The 21133-nt window shown below is 36.5% G+C and overlaps 1 protein-coding gene across 1 annotated transcript in view; it reads left to right on the top strand.

Annotated features, from left to right (window-relative positions):
* Positions 1 to 20874, top strand: part of CLINT1 (clathrin interactor 1) — a 47964-nt gene extending 27090 nt beyond the window's left edge. Inside the window, exons 5-12 of the mRNA XM_052684648.1 lie at positions 334 to 498; positions 3659 to 3833; positions 8702 to 8945; positions 9774 to 9855; positions 13684 to 13761; positions 17418 to 17710; positions 18424 to 18628; positions 19133 to 20874. Coding sequence (XP_052540608.1) covers positions 334 to 498; positions 3659 to 3833; positions 8702 to 8945; positions 9774 to 9855; positions 13684 to 13761; positions 17418 to 17710; positions 18424 to 18628; positions 19133 to 19494 — 1604 coding nt within the window. The 3' untranslated portion in view covers positions 19495 to 20874. The remainder of the gene's footprint in view (positions 1 to 333; positions 499 to 3658; positions 3834 to 8701; positions 8946 to 9773; positions 9856 to 13683; positions 13762 to 17417; positions 17711 to 18423; positions 18629 to 19132) is intronic.
* The last annotated feature ends 259 nt before the right edge of the window (positions 20875 to 21133 follow it).

The raw sequence follows: 21133 nt of genomic DNA, 5'->3' as shown, positions 1-21133 counted from the left end.
TGGAGGGTTAAAATATTTTGTGGAAAATAAAATTTCTATTTATAACACTGGTCTTTTCAATGTTTTGGCAGCAGTTAAACATTTTCTAAACACACCATTCAGTGAACTGTCAGTTATGTAAGGCTGAGCATTTGTGTTGAAGCAATATTTGGTCCCCTTAAAGCAGAAGCAGCAGACCTTGGTATCCTTAAGATCTTTCACTTCAGTTACTTTAATTGTAACTTAAATTTTCTTGATAATTTGTGAAGTTCATTATTACTGCCTCTACTTTATTTTCTTTTCTCATTTCTTCCCCCTCTCTTTCACACTCCCTTTCCTGCATTACCTACATAGATGAAAATGGCAAGGACCAGGGTATAAATATACGCCAGAAGGTGAAAGAAATGGTTGAATTTGCACAAGATGATGATCGACTTCGGGAAGAAAGGAAGAAAGCAAAGAAGAACAAAGACAAATACATTGGTGTTTCTTCGGACAGTGTAGGAGGGTTTCGATATAGTAAGTATTAACCAGGCTTTGCTGGTCAAGAGTTGACAATCTAGACTTTTAACTTGCCTAAGGTAAGCAGGGAAAAAGCCCAGATAATTACTGAGGAATTTCTAAGATGCTCTTTTAGATGACAAAGAAAAAACATTCTTTAACTGTTAGTGTTTTTACTATAATTAAATAAATCTTGCACTTCTTTCCCCCACATTTAATTTCTTCAAAACCTATTTTCCTTTGGCAGATTCTTCAGTTTTTTTAGTGAGTTTTCATGTAAATAAGTTAACTAAAAACCTACAAGCAGCATTGATGCACTGGCTCAGCCAAAACTTAGCTATTTTCTTTTCACCTTTAGATGGAGTCTCACTGAGAAGTGAATGCTGCTGTAGTAATAGGGAAGTCAGAATTTCTTACTCTTACTGTAATAAAAAAAAAAGTGATACTTTCTGTCTCTCATAGGACAAGAATACTGTTTTACCTACTTTCTGCCAACCTACTTTAGAACCATTGTTTAACTGGAATTAGGGCTTTCAGGACAGTACCACTGTTTTGGTGAAACAATGGAGGTACTACGTACCATTAGACTTGTTAATTCCCCAAGTAATTCTTTTTAGACATTTGAGACCTATCTGGGTTATCTATGTGGATTCTGATGTCTGTCAGATCTGACTTCACATATGTGCACCACGTATATTGTAGAGCTTATATATCAGGAGTTTATCAAGTCACTGTATCAGTGTTTATAAAACCTTGCTTGATTAGTAGTGTTGGGCCCATGTGCTTTTCAGGGGAAGACTCCCAGAGGTAAGACACAATTTGCTTTATGCAGACCTATTAAGCTTATATAAGATTTTGGCTGTAGAAGATGAAATACCATCAACTTGTTTGGTTTTAGTTTTTTTTTTTAGAGAGTACACTCTTCTTGCTGACAAGCTTGATCAGATAAAGGCACACAACTGGCACACTGTTTTTTGTACCTAGTCCAAGTGTGCAGCTTCCTTCTTACTCCCCAGTCCCTGCCATAAAGCATAGCAGGGATCTGAGCTTGAACCTGCTTTTTATGTATGACGTGTCCCAGCATGTCATCCATTATTTAGCTGTCAGTCTTAAAATGTTTATCGTATTTTCTTTGGCATGGGTAGATTCTTGGGTTCTTTTATTAAGGGACGAGTCCCCATGTCACACGATACAAGCCTTTGGTCTATTAAAATCAGTGACTTCTTTGAGAGAAGTGTTAGGTGTATGATATGTATGAGTAGGAACTGTACATGACCTATACTTCAACTGCTACTCTTTAGGGCTCTGCATTTCTCTACTATTTTTGACAGATTACTTCCCTGTGTTGCTCTGTTCTCCCTTTTCCTCGTATGCAGAGCAGATGGAAATCTCTATCTCCATGGCAGGATGTCTTTATTATATTCTTACAGGCTGTTGCTACTAGCCTGGAACTCTGCTGGTTCTCTCTTTAAGAAATACTTATGAGTCACTGCATCTGTACTTCAAGTACATGCTCCTCTATCTATTCTCTCTGTGCTTTTCTTTTGACTTGCTCTGAACAGAGTCGTGATTCTGTCTATGTATGCTGGGTAGAAGACTTTTTTTTTCCCATATATTCTGAAGATTTAATTCAAGTTTTTGAGTTTAAAGGACTGTCTCCTTTTGTCGTGTATTCCATTGTTATGGTAAAGGATTTTTAATTTTCCTCTCATCTGTTGAGTAAAGTCCTTAATCTTCCTAGCTGCACAAAACAAGTTTTCTTTCCCAGGTCAGACTTTAACCTAAAAAAAAAAAATAATAATAATAATAAAAAAATCTAGTTACTTAAATAGAAAATGCTTGTATTTTCATAATTCTGCTTAGTTCTTTTTGTCCTGAAAATGCTGAGTTCTAAGTTCTTTTATCTTTATTTTAAAATTCCTGTTTCACAAGGAAGTCTTTTAATGGCACCCACTTTAAAATGCTTGGGAGCCTGACACAAGCTGAAATAAGGCCATTTCACTCTCCTGCAAAATTTGTCGTACTGCTGTTCCTTACAATTTCTCCTTCTCCAGTGATAGAGATCCCACTGAGTATCTGGCTGATTTCTGTCAGGCACTCAACTTTGAACAAATTTGTCTGTCCTTTGTGGATCTAAACAAAATATGATTGGAGATGTGCATTTATTTCCTTGATAAGAAAAATATATTCTCTGGTGTATCGTGTTATTGGACAGATAGATCTCAAATTCTACACCTTGTAGAGCTGAAATCCATCATTTTCTTTTTATTAAAAACGGCTTAATTGAATACATCTTGAACATGACCTGAGCTACAATTTAATTTGTATGTTAACCTGAAGTAATGAATTTTTCACCGTTCTTCCTTTCTTCTCTTCAGTCTTACTCAGCATTAGCAGTCAAATTCACATTTTTCAGTAGTATTTAAAAAAAAAAACAAAAAAACAACCAACTCTTTTCTGTGTGTGACGGTTCCAAATAAAAACTGTCAGCTATCTTTAAGATCTCACTATGGAGGTCTCAATTACTTGAATAGAAAGAGACAAATTTTCTAAGTGTTCAATAAAGACCAGGGTACTCCATGGCTGAGGAAAAAGCGAGTTGCTTTACAGTCTCTTTTTCATCTTTCTGAAAGGAGGTTTTATTTAAATGATGAGCATAGAAAGGAAAGAACAAAGTTACTGTGCATTTCTCACTTGTCTTTAAATAGTTTGGTACAATGCTTTTATCTGTTCTTGAATTTCAGTGTATAAAAACCTTTGATTTACCTCTGTGGACACACAGGTTGGCTCAGGATGAAATATCATGCATTAAGTGTCTGTTATAGAACTAGCATGTCCCATTTCTGATAAGCTGCTTATCCAGCAAGGGTTGGTTGTACCACTTGGGGTTCTCCAGCAGAATCTAATAGTATCCTGATGTGCTGCGTAGTATGTTAAGATTGTGTGGTTGTCATAAACAAAAGTCTTTGATTCTGCATTTCTGCCACTTAATGATGTGTATTACATACTGTGTATTGCTGTAGAAGTGTTAATTCAGCATTACAGGAGCTTTCAGTTTGCTTTGAAATTGTGTAAGCTTTATGCCTGGAGAGGGGAGAAACTTGAGAACAATTTGAAAGAGACCACAGGCATTCATTTGCTGTTATCTTTAGTGTTCTTGTCTTAATGCCTTACACAGGTGAAAGATATGATCCTGAGCCCAAGTCAAAATGGGATGAAGACTGGGATAAAAAATCTTCTTTTCCGTTCAGTGATAAGTTGGGTGAGCTAAGCGACAAAATCGGAAGCACAATCGATGACACCATCAGCAAATTTCGAAGGAAAGACAGAGAGGACTCTCCAGAAAGATGCAGGTACTAGAGCTGTTTTAACATGAATTTATTCTGTGAAATTGCTGTTACAAAGCTCTTTGACACTACTGATTATTAGCTACAATCTGCTGCCATTCTTTGTGTGGATATGTGTTTAGGGTCAATACCTGCCTCTCTTAGCAGCTTAGCCTCAGGGAATAATGTAGCTCTGTTCATAGTTAACTGCTCTTGGCTGCCTTCCACTATAGCCCCTAGCTTAGATGGCTGCTGGCAGTGCAGGGAATTTGGCTGAAGTTCCTAAGCTTTTGCTTGTCTCAGCGTTTCAGTGGTCTTCCTTGTGCCAGTGTACCTGAAGTTGCTGTTTAATGCTACAGTTATGCCAAATGCTGAAGTGTTAAAGAAGGGGGAGATAAAAGATTGCTTTAGTCTATCTTGACACCATGCTGCTTCACTTCTTCATCTGAGGAAGAAGGTGGTGCAGGTGATTGACTTCTGCACATTAAAAAAAAAAATATTGAGCTTCCTCAAACTTGTATTTTTTATGTATGGCAATTAATTATTTTGAAGTAAGGAAGAAATCCTACTCTGCTTTGCCCCGTAGAACTTTAAAAACATCACTTTTCAACATGTGCATCAACTTTTATTATTCAGAGATCACATTCACACTTAAGAGTTTGAAATTGCTGAAGAGGAAGTATTGAAGTATACTGAAATCGTACTTTTTGGGAAACAGCTTAAAATTCAAATTTGCACTGAGATCTGATGAGCATTTCTTACAGGAACATGTTCAAAAACAGCCACGCATTTGGTATGTTTATGTATGTAGATGTACGTTTGTGAATGGACATGTATATGTTACAACATCCACGATACTGGAGCAATTCCTTAGGAAAATGAAAATAATGGTAGCATTTCCAAGAAAAAGGCAGCGTGGCCTTGTTGCTAGGACATGAATAAATCATGGACTGGTATTCGTTGCACACATCTGAGTTTTCTCTTAGAACTTGCTGTCGAAAGACTACAAAGAAGACGGGATCAGAAGAAAAGTAAACAATTCCAAACTTAACAATGATACATTGCTGTGTGCTTTTCTGCACTTTCAAAATGTCTGTGCAGCTCACTGTCCACAGTTCATGTAGAAAATGTGCAATAAGTAGTTTTATCTTCTGCTTCATTTCTGAATGGCTCCTGAACTCTTAGTTGTGCTGAGATAAAGCCTTGCACCTTCCAGTATTTCCCAGTCCTTCATACAGTCTGATCTTTTTAAAAAGGCAGTTATTTTGGTAATACTTGACATATATCTGTATCACACATTATGGTCATCTTTTCTTTTGGTTAATACTGTTTCTTTTCATTTCTCTTTTGATCTTGTAGCCCTTGTCCCTTCTTATTTGCTGTTCTTCCATTTTGTAATAAATGTTAGGTTAGTATTTGTTCTCTTCTGCAATAGTAAATGCAAGATTTGAAATAAAAGCAGAATTTGGGGGAGCCTAAACAAGCAAGGAAGATTTTGGTAGGTAGTTTCAGTTTTTCTTATCGTAAATGGGAGGTTAGGCTGCAACAATATGGCTTCTGAAACAATGCCTAAAATGTTCATCTTCTCTTGACACAGTGATTAGACAATATGAAAATCATGACATTTTATCAGTGTGCCAAAGTGAAGAAATTTCTTCCTACAGAAAGCATCAAAAGATCTAAGAAGATAGAACTTACAGGTTATAAATTGTCTATCCTTGGAGATATTAGAAATACAAACTTCAGAATACATTTTATACTAACTGAATGCTGTATTTGTATGAATTTAAATAATTAAGCTTAATAAAAACATGAAATTTTAATAATCATGTGACTTAACTCTCAACAACACAGTATTGTACTGTAAAGGCTTCATGAAATCCATATGCTTGTTTCTCTCCTTTCAGCAAATTATTAAAAACAAAAAGCTTCCAGAAAAAACTTCCTAGTTGATGTAGTAGCAGGCTACAATTACTAACATGGCATTAAGGTGCCATTTCACTAGGAAGAGTGGCTAAATGGTGATAGCTGTTCATCTGGCAAATCTGCTGTTATGTGTTCTCTTGTTTCCAGTTTAATAGCTTTATAAATCATTTTCTGTAGCATTGTAAAGCCAATAAAGGTCTTGAAGCACAGAAAATAAATCTGACTTGTGCATCTTCAGAATGTTTGATGGAAGCCAGATGATACAATCTTTACCTCCTGTACGCACAGCAGAAGTACTTGGCCTAACTTCTGGATTTCTGACTGCTAGCAAAGCTGGTATTTTCCAGGGAAGAAAAAGAAAAAATGCTCAAAGTAACCAAGAAGTTAACTTGTGATATATCTGCCTAGAGTTTGTAGTAGCTTACAGTGAAATAGCAGTTCACACAACTAAGTACAGAGAAACCTACTCTGCATTTTTATGTATTGCTGTGGAAGAATCTTTTTTCTCCAGAAATATATCTCTTTGGAATTAAAGAAGACCATAAACAATATCCCACAGGAGTAGGAAAAACTCCACTTCTCTCTTAGTTTTGATTATTCACTTAAGACCAAAGAACTAATAAATTGCTGCCCTGATTCTAGCCTTGTATGCGTTTTGTTTTTCTAAATTACCTGCAGATAGGCATTGTTTCAGAAGATCCATTAGGTTTTTTTGTAGGAATTCTTGTGCTTTATCAATCCTTGTTTCTCCGGTGTTCAGAAAGGTTGCTGCAGGGAGCAGGACGGAAAGGAAGTGAAACATCAGTGCTGCTTTGACAGGAGGCAGCAGCGATGTTTAAAGGCAACTTTTGTTACCATTTGTAGTAGGTTCTATTCGCGTGGTCTCGGGCAGTTGGTAACTATTTCTGTTGCCTTAAGGACTGTTGTTCGAAGAAAGCAAAAGCGTATACTAATCTCAAGACAAAGAGAACATGTAGCCGTAGTTTAGTTTTTGGAAGTTACAGCCACATATTTCCTTTCTAGATCTCTTAATTATTTAGTACAGCGCAAGCTGTAACTTCCATTTTTTTTTAAGTTAATTCTGCAGTTCTCAGTTGAAGCACTGTTATTTTACTATTCTGAGCACGGTAAATACACTTTAAGGGAACATTAATCTGTAATGTCTGATTGCTGTTAATGTGATGGTTAAGGAAAAACTTAAACCAGATCTCCTGAGACAGTTCTGAAAAGGTACAGGTTGTCATAGAAAATTGGGTATTGTAATGTTTGTCCTGCATTCTGGCATGCATGTTTAATTTCTTTTTTCAAAAGCTTTTAGGCATTTATTTTGCTGTAGATTGTTAAGACTCTCTCTTCTCGTTCTTATATTGATTGGACTTTATCAGTTACTTCCTCAACCCACAGTGTATGCATAGACTAGGCAGGCTCTATAGTGAAGACAAGAATTGCATTGCAGCAGGCTTTAAGAGACTTAATTGTGATTGTCCTGACCTTAGTATTTCAACACGTTTACAAAGAACTTTTGTCTTAAAGGCCTCAGAGGAGTGTGTATGATGTAGGGTGCTAACATGAGCATCAGTCTTCTGTGTGCTTGTATTAGATCCTGATGCCATAAATAAGAGTGTGGTTAGGAGTCCCATTGTATTGATTTTGTACATAGTTAATGTACGTGCAGGAATCCCAAACTGGAACAGTAGTCTGTTGTTTCAAGTCAGCGTTAAAGTTGGAAGTATAAGTTTAGGTGACAACATTAAAGCTCAGTTGTTTGTTAAGTTTGGCTCAAGCAAATGTCAGCAGTCTCTGGGCCTGGAGCTGTGAGTTCAAGAGCTTTTCTTTAACAAAAAAAAAAAAAAAAAACCCAAAAAAAAGCAGTACAATGAGCATTTGCACTCACTAACGGTAATGAATTGAGCCATCATCCCTAGTGGTGTGTAGGTAGTTTGTGTAGAAGAAATGAAACACATGCAGTGTGTTCCAAAAAGCCTGCTATTGTTAACAGAGAACAAAGGCTACCCTCCAGAGTATATTTCAGTTACTGTCATATTCGTACTGACAAAGGGGCATCATTTCTTAAATTTTAGTTTTAATATTCTAATGCATTATTAAAATATAAAACCTTTCCACTTTCAAGTACCTTGCTAAGGGAATTACTATTTCAAAATACTTTTCAATATATTTGAGCTTTTTCTACAGTAATTTTCAGTGTTATGTACAAATCTTGCTTTGATGATAACAGGCAACATGACTATTAGCGGAGGTGAAATTAGGTTGCTTGTGAAATGCTTAAAGTGTAAGAGTAGAAAATTTAAGAATAAAAAATATTGCACAGTGACATCTAAAAAAGTGTTCACTTAAAATGCTGATGCTTTTATTCTTTTACATTTTGAGAATAAATGTGTTTTCCTGTGGAAAATGAATAGCATCACTGCATTGCATACTTATGTAAAAAGTTTTTCCACAAACATCCTGAAGAAAATAAAAGCCCATTTATCTAGAAAGGGAACTGGGTTGAAATAGGAATGGTGCTCTTCAAATCTGAAAGTTAGTACCTGTATCTTGTTCACTGCTTGCTGGCTCTTGGTCTAAGTGAAGAGCAGATTTGCCAGCTAAACTTCTTGTTGCTGACTTGTTATACAGTGTGTGGAGGAGTTCCCATCAGAAGGTGATTAAGTACACTGGATTTAAACACTGATTTCCTGTTAACCTCTGTGTTGGACTTGCAGCTAACATTTAACAAGATAACTAACTTCTCTTCGTGTTTTGTGTACTATAGGTGTGGTGCTATACTTATGATGTGTTATTTAAGGCTGAAACTAGCTTTCTCAAATGTAGGAAGTAGCAGTATTTCATTATGAACCATCACTACAAGGATCTGCAGTAATCAAAACTGTTGTGACCTACGCCAAATTGTCTGCTTAACTAACTGGGTAGTCCATCATGAATGATATTTACCAATTTTATTCTTCCAGTGACAGTGATGAGGAAAAATCAAGAAGAAGTAAATCTCCCAAAGCTGAATTTAAGAATGAAGAGGAGACTGTGACAACCAAACATATTCATATTACACAGGCTACAGAAATTATCACCAGCAGACACAAACGTTCAGCAAATCCTTCAAAAACCATTGACTTAGGAGCAGCAGCGCATTATACGGGTGATAAAGCAAGCCCAGAACAGAATGCTGCATCTCATGCTGGGCAACCTACAGCAAAGGTGAGACAAGGAAAGAGCGCAGTAGAATATCAATTTAGAAAACTTTCTCTAAAGTCTGGGGCAATTTCTACTTTAAGAATAGAGTTTTTATTATAGTATTCAGGGGAACTGTTCTATTAAAAGTGAGAATGAGTGATTTTGAAAGGCAATGAAGCTAGCTGTTCAGTATTGGTCTGAAATTTAGCTAAATTTTAGCAATTGAATTTAAAGACAAACCTGCTATCTCTAGAAAGCACTCATCCTAAATGACTTCAAGTAGTTTTCTTTTTTGTGATGTTGGTTGGTTTTGGAATAGACAAACAGCTGCACTTCAAACTGTATTTCACACACAACAACTTATAACTACACAGCTTTTAGGCTTTTCTGTAAGTTACTGTAGGCAATATAACTCTTTAAACAAGGTCATTTTGAATTGCTTATGTGAGCGCAGTTGTTGTCTTTTCTGAACTGGCCTGATCTTAAGCTTGTCTTAATTTCAGATCCATCGCAGTAACTTCCACAGAAGTTCTCCTTACGTTCATCAGGCAGACCTTAGTTTTCCATATGTATATATAAAGATAACTGTAGGAATTTTTAAAGGAACTTGTGGTGAGGTGTAATTTTTTGTCCTACTTAAATTTCCTTCTTTATGAAGACTTTTAATTATTATGGAACTGTTAAAATGTAACTTTCTCTCTTAATGCAGGTCAATGTGAAAGGAGTTCTGCAAATTTCACTCTTCCTGTTTTCATAAAGGAAGACATCTTTTCCTTGAACAAATGATGCATCTGTCCAGTTCTGTTTTAAAAGTGGTAGTGACACAAAAGATTAATTGCATTTCTTTTTCAGGCTTTTGTATCCTCTGGCAGCAAATCATCAAATGACCTGGTTGATCTGTTGTTTGATGGAGCGAGCCAGCCAGTTGCAACAGGTTAGTGTGCTGTTATGGTTTAATCATCTTAATGCATATTCTGATGAACCAATTCTGAGGATAAACTTGTTTGATGTTCCAAAGATAGAGAAGAGTAGATAAACTAAAACTCAGAAAACTTCGAGCTGCTTAGAATCTTTTGCAGAAAGATATTGCGTGTGTTATTGTATGGGGTTAATAAAAGAAGCACAAAGATTAATCACCACATCAGTCAACCTTTGATTTAGAGGGTTGTTGTTGTTGTTTTTTTAAATATTAACTATTTTGATTATAGCTAGCTTAGAATAGAGAAGGGAATTTCATGCATTTGTAGTCTCACAGCACAGCTGGCAGTTAACTGTGTGCAAATTTCTTGTTTAAAGATCAATTTGAATAGAGAATTAAGTGTGAGTGTGTACTTTTTCACAGATAAAAATGTTTTTTGCAACTTTCTTCCACCACAAATAAGGAACTAGTATTATTAGATATGAGATCAGTCATATTATTTGTAGAAGAGTGTGTGTATTGGCACCATAGATACTCAGCTCCTGCCTTCACTTTAAAGAAAACCTAAAAATCATAGAATTGCTAAGGTTGAAAAAGACCTTCGAGATCATTGAGTCCAACTGTCTACTTAAGTAGCCACCAATATTTCCTCACCATGTCCCTTAGTGCCACTTCTAAATGTTTCTTGAACACCTCTGGGGATGGTGACTCAAACACTTCCCTGGGCAGCCGCTTCCAGCACCTCTTTCAGACAAGAGTCTTCATTCCAAACATGGCAGTCCAGTGGCTGGAGTCCCATATGTGGCAATTTGACTGCATTCACACACATGTAAAGACTACTTCTGTTCAGTTCTGTCTTGAATTATGTCACTTCTGGGTACACTGTAGTGGGAACCCATGTGATACATCACACTAGGTATTATAATGTCCGAGAAAAGGCTGTGTTATGAGCACTCTATGCAACAGAATTCCTTTCATCACTAGGATACCAAAATGACACCTCTGTAGGAATTTAATAGAATATGTATCAAAATTCTATAGGAGAGGAGGGAAACTGTCACAGTAATCTACATCTCAGCATTGAGAATGATTTATCTTGCATTATTCTCTTTATTTAGTTAACTACGTATGCAGAGGTGTTCATGTATGTAGGATATAGCACAGCTCTGGAGTTTTAATATTCTGGACTTCGACCACTACCCCTAATCAGTACTTGAGAAGCTTCAATACTTGGCTGTTATGGCCTGTGTCCTTTTGACTGGAAAAAGACTGAAGCATTTTTTGTTTTACTTTTTGTATATATATATGTATATATATCTGTGTTAAGAATAAAAATGTTCAGTTCAATTTGAGCTTTCCTATATTTCAAATAGACATAAAGTGCTTCTGTTTTACAGAATATTCGAATCCTTCATCAGTTTGGCTCTTCACTGTTTTTTTTTTTTTTTTTTCTCTCTCCAGCCCTCCCTCTCCTCTATTTTTTCCTTTTCTCCACAGCAGCATTTGGAAATAGTATTGAGAAGAGGCGTATTGCCAGTTGGTTCTGCTAAACAACCTCTTTCCTGACCTGGAAAGGGTTCATTTGTAGTGACAGATCTCACATGGGAATCTTTAAGCTCACGTTGGGAAGATTAGCACTGTCCTTCACGTGCAGGTCACTTGTTATGACCACTGCTCCTTGCAGCACAGGGTGTGGGAACATTCCCAGTGTTGAGCAAGAGACAGAGAAAGGACTGCATGTAGCCTTTGATGTGTCCTGTGAAGAAGTTGGCAGGAAAGTTTTATGAATTCAGTGAACTCAGAATTTGTTTATCTATGTGTGGAGATGTGGAAGAAAGTTGGTGAGGCTTAAGGTCTTACACATTACTAAAGCAGCACAACTTGTACGTAAGGGGAGGTGGGTGGTTGCTGTAAAGGAGTAGGCTGTTTGGGATGTAGAATACACAGACTTGCTGGAAGTAATTTTTCAGGTGTTACTGGAGACTAGATTCTTTAATCTTAGCCAGTGTTATCTTTAGAGAGCTAATGCATTCAGCTTAAGGTTTTCAACCTTTCTCCAGAGCTCTTTCATTTTCAAATAGGCAACAGAGGTGGAAAAAAAGCTGACTGAGAATGTTATCGAGTTATTTGGGGTTAGAATATATTTTTTTAAAATCAAATAACTGCATTTTTGACAGACAACCCAAGGATAATAGGCATAGCACGTGAGCTTGTTCTTCTGTTTTAGGATGCAATCTAGAAGAATTCAGGAGTATGGTATTACTACTCATTCTGCTTATAAGCCTTCCAACCATTCCCTGTGTCTGTCTTACAGAGTTCAGAATGTGGTGGGGAAGAAAGAATTGAGGATGTACATTGCAGTAGACAGAGTAAACATCAAAACATTTCTGTGTATAAAATGCTTATTGCATCACTTCAGGGTTTGTGGTGAAGAATTTTTTTTTAGCTTAGTGGAATCTTTTCCCTTTTGAAGCGGCAGTAAAATGATTTTAGTAGTCTATATTTCTGAAAATTCAGAAAGACCATCCTTGCAATACCTTCTGTGGTTCTCATGTTTTATACCATATGTTACACACCCTGCAAGGAAAGATATTTCCCCCTGGAAGAACAGTTGCCTTCTTAGCAATGTCTACAATAAAATAACATTAAAAAGAAATACAAGTGTGCATGTATTAGAAAGTGAATGGTTCCTTTTATTACTGCTAGCCATTTATTAAAAAGGAGATGGTTCTAGTTTAATTAACCCAGTTGAGAGTAGCAGATGGGGCAGAATGTCTTGCAGCGATAAGACAATTCAGAAATGGCACCAGATGTTGGAAGCTGTCCCTGGTGGTGTTAGAGTGCAGCACAGATGTTCCAGTCCCACCTGGCTAGTTTCTAAGCACTGCAGGCTAAGCAGCTGTGATGTAACCTATATAATGTACGCATAACACTAAAAGCAAAATAATGGAACTGCTGCAGCTCCTTCTAAGGGCAGGTCTGTTTAGAGGTGAAATCTTTGAGGACAAACAAAAAAGGTCAGTCTCTCAGCTTTCTCAGGTCAGTGGAATAGCTAGCTAAAAGTAATAGCAAGGATAAGTGACAGATTCATTTAAAACTATTTCTGGTTTATTTACTTTTTTTTTTTTTAAAAAAAGCTTTCTCTTATATAAAAAATGGAAGATTTAAGAATAAGAATAATATATTTTCTATACATTGCCTGTATATTTTTTTTAGTGACGAAATGTTCCTGTTGTACATTCAGAAGTTAATAATTTAGATGTCTACTTGGAAATCTTAATGTTCATGCTGCAGAAAGAAAGCAAACAAAAAAAAGCAAGAAAAAACATAAATGCAAGCCATGTCTTTGAAATTTCAATTCAAGTTCACTGCAAAATCATTCATGCTTTAAGTAACACAAAAACTAAGCACAAGTTATTTAATTTTTCATAGTAGGCATAATAAATTAACTTCTTTACAGTGAGAATATCTGGCTTCTATATAAAAAAAATTCTAAAGTTTTAATTTCATAAACTGCAAGCTGGCCATATCCCTCACTATCTGAATACTTTCTAACATTTTTATTCTCTCTCAATTTATTTTTAGTGGTAGTAAAAACTTGGATCCTAAGAAAGCAGAACTGCAAAATCTGCAGTGCAGTTAGAAATAATCCAGTTTGCTGTTGCTCAGGCTTGTGTAAATATGGTGTGGTGATGAAAAAGAAAAACACTGTGGACTTACTTAGCACAATCAATAAATTCATCTTGCCAAATGCAGAATGGCTTTTCATAAATTCTGCATGCAATTATTGCAATGGATCTTTGCACAATCCTGTAACAGCACTTGTCTCCCTTCTGTTTCTAGATGCATCAACTGACCCATTTGGAGGATTTGCTGATTTTAGTTCAGCTGCTGCTTCAGCAAGTTTCCCGTCATCGCAAGGTAGGATTAATTTACAGATTGAAATGCTGTTAAAGTGGAGAAAGGGTGGAAGAGGTGCCACGTGGCATCTCTCATTGAAAGTCATTTCCTTTTTCAAGGCAAATTTTGTTTATTGAGCTGGACCACAAGTGTTGGTATTGTGTAAGGAAGAGATTCATTGTCTAGCGCAGTTTTTGTCTCGTGGGCCTGAAACTTTAATAAACTTTATTTCAGGAAAATGTTGGTTCCAAATATATCACTTTTCATTTTAAAACAAATGCTTAAAACTTAAAATTTAACTCCAAATCTAATTTTGAAATTGACTGAAACAGAAAGTGATTTAGTAAAACCTGAAACAAACAAGTGTGGGTCTGAATGCTGGCTGAAGAGCATTCATTAAGCAACTTAGAAGTGGGTTTAATAGTGGACAAAAAGCTGTTTTAACTGGTATTCTACAATGATGAATGCTTTGGTATGACAGCATCTGTGTTTCCAAAATGGTTGGGAAATAGGCTGTAGTGATAAGACTATTCAGATTATTAATCACTGGGATCTTCCCAGTGCCTTGTGTAAGGTTACTCAACTATTTGCATTAAGTTGGTTTTTTTAATACTTTGACTAACAGTTTGCAAGCAATATGTACACACTGGTTCACATATGTTTAGATTGGTTCTCAGAACTTTAAAGATGGGGGCAGGGCACTAAATTAAATGGGTAAGTTGGAAAAAAAAAAAAGATAAAATTGTGTTAATTGGAAAATAGGAACCCACCTGTGCTAGAAAATGACAGCCTCAGCCCCCACTTATCTTCTGTGATTAAAAATAAAAACTGTAGTTGTTTAAAGAGAGAATCATGCTGACGTTGTTGGATGGCATAATGTAGGAATTCTAAGGCACAAGCTGTTTACAATCTGCAGTGTGTTATGGGTTACTAGTGGAAAGATTAGCACGTTAAGGAGAATTCAGCCAAGGTATGTCCCTCATATACAGTATGTCACTGACTGTTGCCTATATGCATTTCAGGAATGAAGCTGACTGGCACTTTTCTTCTAGCTTGACTAAATAATATTGTAATTTCACTTCCCTTTTAAGAAAAATCTACTTAAAAAAATCTAGATTTGAAGTCAGACATAAACAAGTCCTTGCCAATCAGGAGAACAACATGTTGATAATGCTCATTAGCACACCACTCAGATTTGCCCTTGTCTGGCTGCATGGGCCACAGTTCAGAGCTTTCACATGCCCAGGCAGTTGGCTCAGTGCATGTGCGTTCTGCATGCAAGAGTACAGGTTACCATGTACACACAGCCACTGTCTGAAAAACAAAGTGGACAGAATTTCACTTAAAATGTGGACTGGAAAAATAATGCTAGGAAGCCACCTCAAAGAATCAACTTTGTTTTGGCAACCTACAGTATTATCCAGACAGAACAATGATGCACGTGAATACAGAGGGAAAGGACTTGCTGCTGTTTGTGAAGTTAACTTGGGCAGCAGTGGTGCTTGTACCTGGGTGTTCTCAGTGAGGATGTAGGAGTTAGTCCAGAATGTGGAGAGATCAGCAGATCTACCTGTGACACACTTTTAGGCACTGTGATTGTCTTTTTTTTTTCTGTTGCTGTGTCAGGAAGACTGTATTGGACATGCATTAGTTGGTACACCTTTAGTTTACTTAGTAGGAAAGAACTGCTGTAATTTTTAACAAGCTTTCTCAGTCAAAACCAAGTTGTTTGGCAAACACAAAGCCGCCTACTATGCAAATAATCTGTGTGTTAATACAACCTAAATTGATACAATCCTTTATCTGCATTAATGTGATTAATCTATTCCAATCACCATTATGCAAGGGACAAGGAGGCCTGTAAAATGATTAATCATTCCTGAACAGCGTAAGCCCCTCTAGAAATCCTTTCCTTCTTGATTAATCATCTCTGAAGCCCTACTGAAGGGGCAAACCCTCATACGTTTTACCCCCGTTTCCATTATTGGTGCTCAGTGCACAGATCTGAACATAGATAAGTAAATGCTGAGTGTGCTTCTTCTATCAGGAATATTTAAAGTAGGTTTTAATTTTTAATATGTAATACTAATTGAAATATTCTAATATAGTCCCTGTTTGTGAGGGAGATCAAAGCAAATGTTCTAAGAAGGCCCTAAGCTAATGAACATCAGTGCATTAAATGCACTAATATTGTTGGCAGTACTTAGATTTTGTGAACAGATTTAGACTCCTACTATTCTTTATTTGCTGGTAAATATAATTGAAGGCTGAACGTGCATGTATGTTGATAATCTTTTATACTGTATGTAAATGTTCATGCTGTTAGATTTTTAGTAATAGAATGCAGTTAAAATTGCTGTGGGTGTCTGTTACTGAACTGGACATCATGTAGTTTGGAAGCAGAAACTGTCGCTAGATTCATCAACCCCAGCTTTTATGTGCCTGAATCTTTATTAGCTCGTCTAAAGAAATTCAAAGGATGATTTAACTGTTCATTAGAACTTGGTTCACTTCACATGGCAATGACATTGTGTGTCTCTTAGCTCAAGTACCACAAGTGTACCAGTGATATAATCAAAAAGCTGACCTGTACAATGGCCCAAACATGGAACAAGATTCACGATGTAGTAATGAAAGCAGCTTAAATGACATTGTGTTTTTAGCATCTCCTGTATGTATTTATTTTAATCTCTTCTTTTGCTATTACTGTTGTGAAGTAACCCTTTTCTGGTTAATAGAAAAACGTTTTTAAGGAAGAGAACATCTACTTTATTTGACTCGAGGGTTATATGCTCTCAGATCACAGGTTTCTGCCTGTGGACCTCTGTGATTCTGAAATAGGTACCCTTGCAGTTGTGTATAAACAGCTTGTAAGGCATTTTACAGCTCTCTTTGTCTCACTGCTAATTGCTGTGTTTTGTTTTAAACACTTGTCTGCAAAAACCCTCTTATATTGAAATGAAACTTCAGTGATGACCTGTGAGTTCAGCAAAACTTCTTCTGAAGAGTATATTAGATCCAAGATTGAATTTCTGCTTCATGCCAAGGAAAATATGAAAAACTTGATATGTTTTACATGAGCACCTCATAGGATGGAAAGAAATAATTCCTGATCACCTCAAATAAGTCTCTAATAACCTGTTTACAAAGGGTTTTTTATTTATTTCTCTCAGCATTTTTTTATGCAAAGGGTTACTGATTGTATATATACAGATCTTGAAGTAGCTGGTTTTGCATTCTATCATGACAGAATTTCTTTCAAGTGGCTGACTTCTGGTAATGATTCTCTCACCAAATAATACAACTCTGAGTTAAAAAAAATCAAGTTTTAGGTGTTGTTTTAACTAGAGACTCCAGTCTACCCTTAAGTTATCTTTGTATTTCAGCTAATCTGTCCCTGTTTGTCTTGTATCCACAGGTGACATGTTATCAAACATCCTTCTTTCTGTGTATGGATGTTTCATATTTCCTTTGCTACCTTGTTAAAATTGTTGGAATATTCATGAGAGAGAATGATGTCCAGATGGAGGTTCTACCTGCAGATGTTAATCTGGACGGACACAGATCAGCTCTCATTTGTTTCAGTTCATGGAATATGGCATTTGTTTAGTGCCATCTTTTAAGTCTTCTACCTTTCTTCTTTCCATCTTTCACTTGCACTTTTCCCTTCCCCTCAGGTACAACAAGTGGAAATGGAGACTTTGGTGACTGGAGTGCCTTCAACCAAGCTTCTCCTTGTCCCAGTGCTTCATCTGGTGAGCTCTTCAGCAGTGCAGCACAGCAGCCAGCTATGGAGCTCTTCAGTGTCTCACAGCCAGCTTCTGGCCAGCCTCCAGCTGCTTCAAATTCTACAGATCTTTTTGATTTGATGGGACCCTCTCAGACAACCATGACCTCCTCACAAAGTATGAATTTCTCTATGATGAGCTCCAATGCTGTGGGTGTCGGTTTACCCATGTCGAGGTCACAGGTATGCTGCCTTTTGTACAGTTGCTAAATGAGGTTTCTCAGTCTTTTGCCTCTCCTTAATCACAGTGTTGAAACTGGATCCGTTCCACTCTTGAAATCCATACCTAGTCGCTCAGATGTTGTGACCAGCATTACATCAGAATATTTTGTCCGAAAATGACAAAATGTCCTGTAAAGAAAAGGTGCTGGAAGTTCTTGAAAGGCCTCTTTTTATAAGCTGGTCTTCCCTTAGATGATCTCCATTGTTCTATGAAGTGTTGCTGCTTTGTTGGGGAAGAAGAGGTTGATGACATTTTAAACCTTAAAGCCATCATCCACTAGATGTTACAGGTTTCCAGCCTCAGGTATGTGGAGGTGATGACTAGTCTGTTTTCCCAAAACCCAGAGCTGCCTGCTTATGTGGAAGTCACTGATTTTTTTTGGAAACCGTAACAGGTCAACTTGATATTGGGAATTAAAAATCAGTGCGTCTGAGTTCAAAACTTGCCTATAGATGTTCAATTCTGCATAGTTATGTGATCTTGATACTATTTTAACCTATTCTAATGATGTAACAGCAAACGGCAGTGATGCTTTGGAAGAGCTGAAGTTCATAGAATAATCTCATTGGCTTTTTGTTGTGTTCTGTGGAAATGTAAATGCTTGCTGTTTAGTCCTGAAGCCTATTAGTAGTATTGTTTCCAGTGTATGCCAACAAACTTTTTTTTTTCATAGCCCCTGCAGAGTGTGAACACTATGATGCCGAAGCCTAATTCTCTTTATAATGCAAGCACAGAGGTGGTACCGAAGAGTGCAAGCAAAACTCTACCTTCAACTTGGTCAGATCCCAGTGTAAATATCAGTTTGGACAATTTAGTACCTGGGATGCAGCCTTCCAAACCCCAGCAGCCATCACTTAATACCATGATGCAGCAACAAAGTGAGTTTTTGTTGATGCTCTGTCTTGCTTTCATGCTTTCTCTGGGTGTTTAGTAAACTGTCCTGGAGATGAAGTATTTTGCTAATTACTGTTTTCTTGTGTTCAGCCACAATTGTTTTCTTAAACTATTGTAATGCTGCTGACACTAATGGTATTATCTGAACAGAGGCTGACAAGATTGACAAGACTGGTAACTGCATATCTTTACAGTAAATTTTGCACTGTTGCCATATCTTCATTTCAGGCTTCCTGAACTGCTAGAACTTCTCTAAAATTCACATAGTAGTATTTTATAGCAATGCATGCTATTTAAATGTTATTTGTAAATGTTTTCTGAGTCATCACATAGAGAATGTGGAAATGAGTGCAGTAGCTACATTTTGGCTATCGTATCTTTCTTTGTTCACAGTGCATCACATCTTTATTCTCACACAAGTTACTTAAAATAAACAAACACTTTCAAACAGACTCTGATTATTTTTGCATCCTTTTCTCTTTTTGCAGATATGCAACAGCCTATGAATGTCATGACTCAAAACTTTGCAGCTGTGAACCTCAATCCTCAACCTAACATGATGCCTGTTCGACCCCAGACCAGCCCAGTGATGGGAGGCTCCATTCCTGTGGGCATGGGAATGTCCAGTGTGATGCCAGGTACGATGGGGATGACTTCCATGGGACCCATGCCTATGTTGAACCAGGGAACAATGGGAATGAACATGAACATGGGAGTGCCAGCTACAGGAATGGGTTTGATGGGCACAATAGGAATGGGAATAACCAATATCTCTATGACCTCTATGACTCCTGGGACTGTACAACCCAAGCAAGATGCCTTTGCAAATTTTGCCAATTTTAGCAAATAAAGATTGTAAAAATAAATAAGAATAAATGAGCAGTCTGAATGAAGGATTTTTAGCTGTACAAATATAGCTGGGAAGGGATGGAAAACACAGATCAATACATCTTTTTTTTTTTTTTTCTTTATCAGTTCAAGTATCTACATAAAGAACCAAAAGCTATTTTCTAAATGTTGAAATAACTAGTATTCAAATTCTGGAGAGATGAAAGGTTCTTCTAAGGAATGTATTAAGTGATTTTGCAAAATAATTTGTATTGAGACCATCAAAGCCTTTCCTAGGTAGAAGAACCAGTTTTAACTGTGGGACTTGATGGAAGACTGGAATGGGGGTTGAGTAAAAATGATTGAATCTAATTTTATACTTTTCTTTTTCTTGAAGAGCTTGACTTTCTTTTTCCCCTCTCCCTGATCACTTTGTCATGATTGGATCATTCCTTTTACTACCACTCTTAAGTCCACAATTGAAGTCACTGAAGTACAATAATCAGTTTTTTATAAGAATATATATTTTTGTCCAAAAATGGCCTACATATGTGATTATGGCTAATTCAAAGGGACCTGGAATGTACATACACTTTTGCTAATGTTCCAGCCACGCTGCTGTATTACTCAAATTTTTATTGTAAAAGTCGTCTCTCAGCAATTTGGTGATCACCAGATTTTTGGGGCATTACGTGCCACCATTGTTGTAACTGATATCCATTGCAAGCCTGGGAGAGGATTTGACTGAGACTGCTGGAAGGTTTCCTTTTACAAAACTCCAGAAAATGCACTTTCTTGCAGTTCTTTTACAGTGGAAGTTAGCATCATTTATTCTACCAGTATCCCTATGGAACCACTGGTTTACAGTGTCAGCAGCAGTCAAAAGGCAAAAATGTTAATTTTTTGCATCATTACAAAAAATAACAAGATGAATTACACTGTTGAGTAAATCTATAACCCCTCCTAATCCAACAGCATTTGATCTTAGCTTTCATATAAATCACATTTAGTGATTCTTTTGTGTAAATATGGCACTAGCAACTGTGGAAGCCAATAGAAGAATAAAATATATATATTAATAAAGGAAACCTGTAGCAGTCAAAGATTTTACTGATTTACTGAAAACAAAAGAATGAATTATGGTTTGTTTTTTTTTTTTCCTTGTCTAAATCTGCATCTAAGTTCACATGAATCATGATTCTAGAATGTGGAATACAAAGATATTGTTATATTCACAAGCTGGGAATATTGGTAAGAATAAGCACTATATATAGGTATGAAATTTATTTCCTCCCTTTTCTTACGTTGAATTTCTTTTTTATTATTAAGTTGATAAAACTTTGTTTCCATTGTATTCATAATGTTCTGTTATACATAACATTAAAATGTTCATTAAAATCAATGTTGGGCTGCTTTTCTTTTCATTCCATTTGACATTTATGAGAGCATTTGGGAAAAAAAAATAATTTTAATTTGGGCAAAGTAATTTTTATAAATAATTTAAAATTGTTTAATGACTTCTTATCTGAAGCCTTTCCTATCTGGCTCTACTGTTAGGAATTAAAAATGAAGCAGGCAAGATATCCTGACCCGCTCCAGCCTTGCTAATGCTCCATCTACAACATTTCTAATTAGGCAGAAATTCATGTACTTCAGCTAAG

The sequence above is a fragment of the Tympanuchus pallidicinctus genome, unplaced genomic scaffold (assembly GCF_026119805.1).
Source record: "Tympanuchus pallidicinctus isolate F22 unplaced genomic scaffold, pur_lepc_1.0 scaffold21, whole genome shotgun sequence".
NCBI lineage: Eukaryota > Metazoa > Chordata > Aves > Galliformes > Phasianidae > Tympanuchus > Tympanuchus pallidicinctus.
Note: the sequence above shows the minus strand (reverse complement) of the source record. Positions and strands in the feature narration are given on the sequence as shown.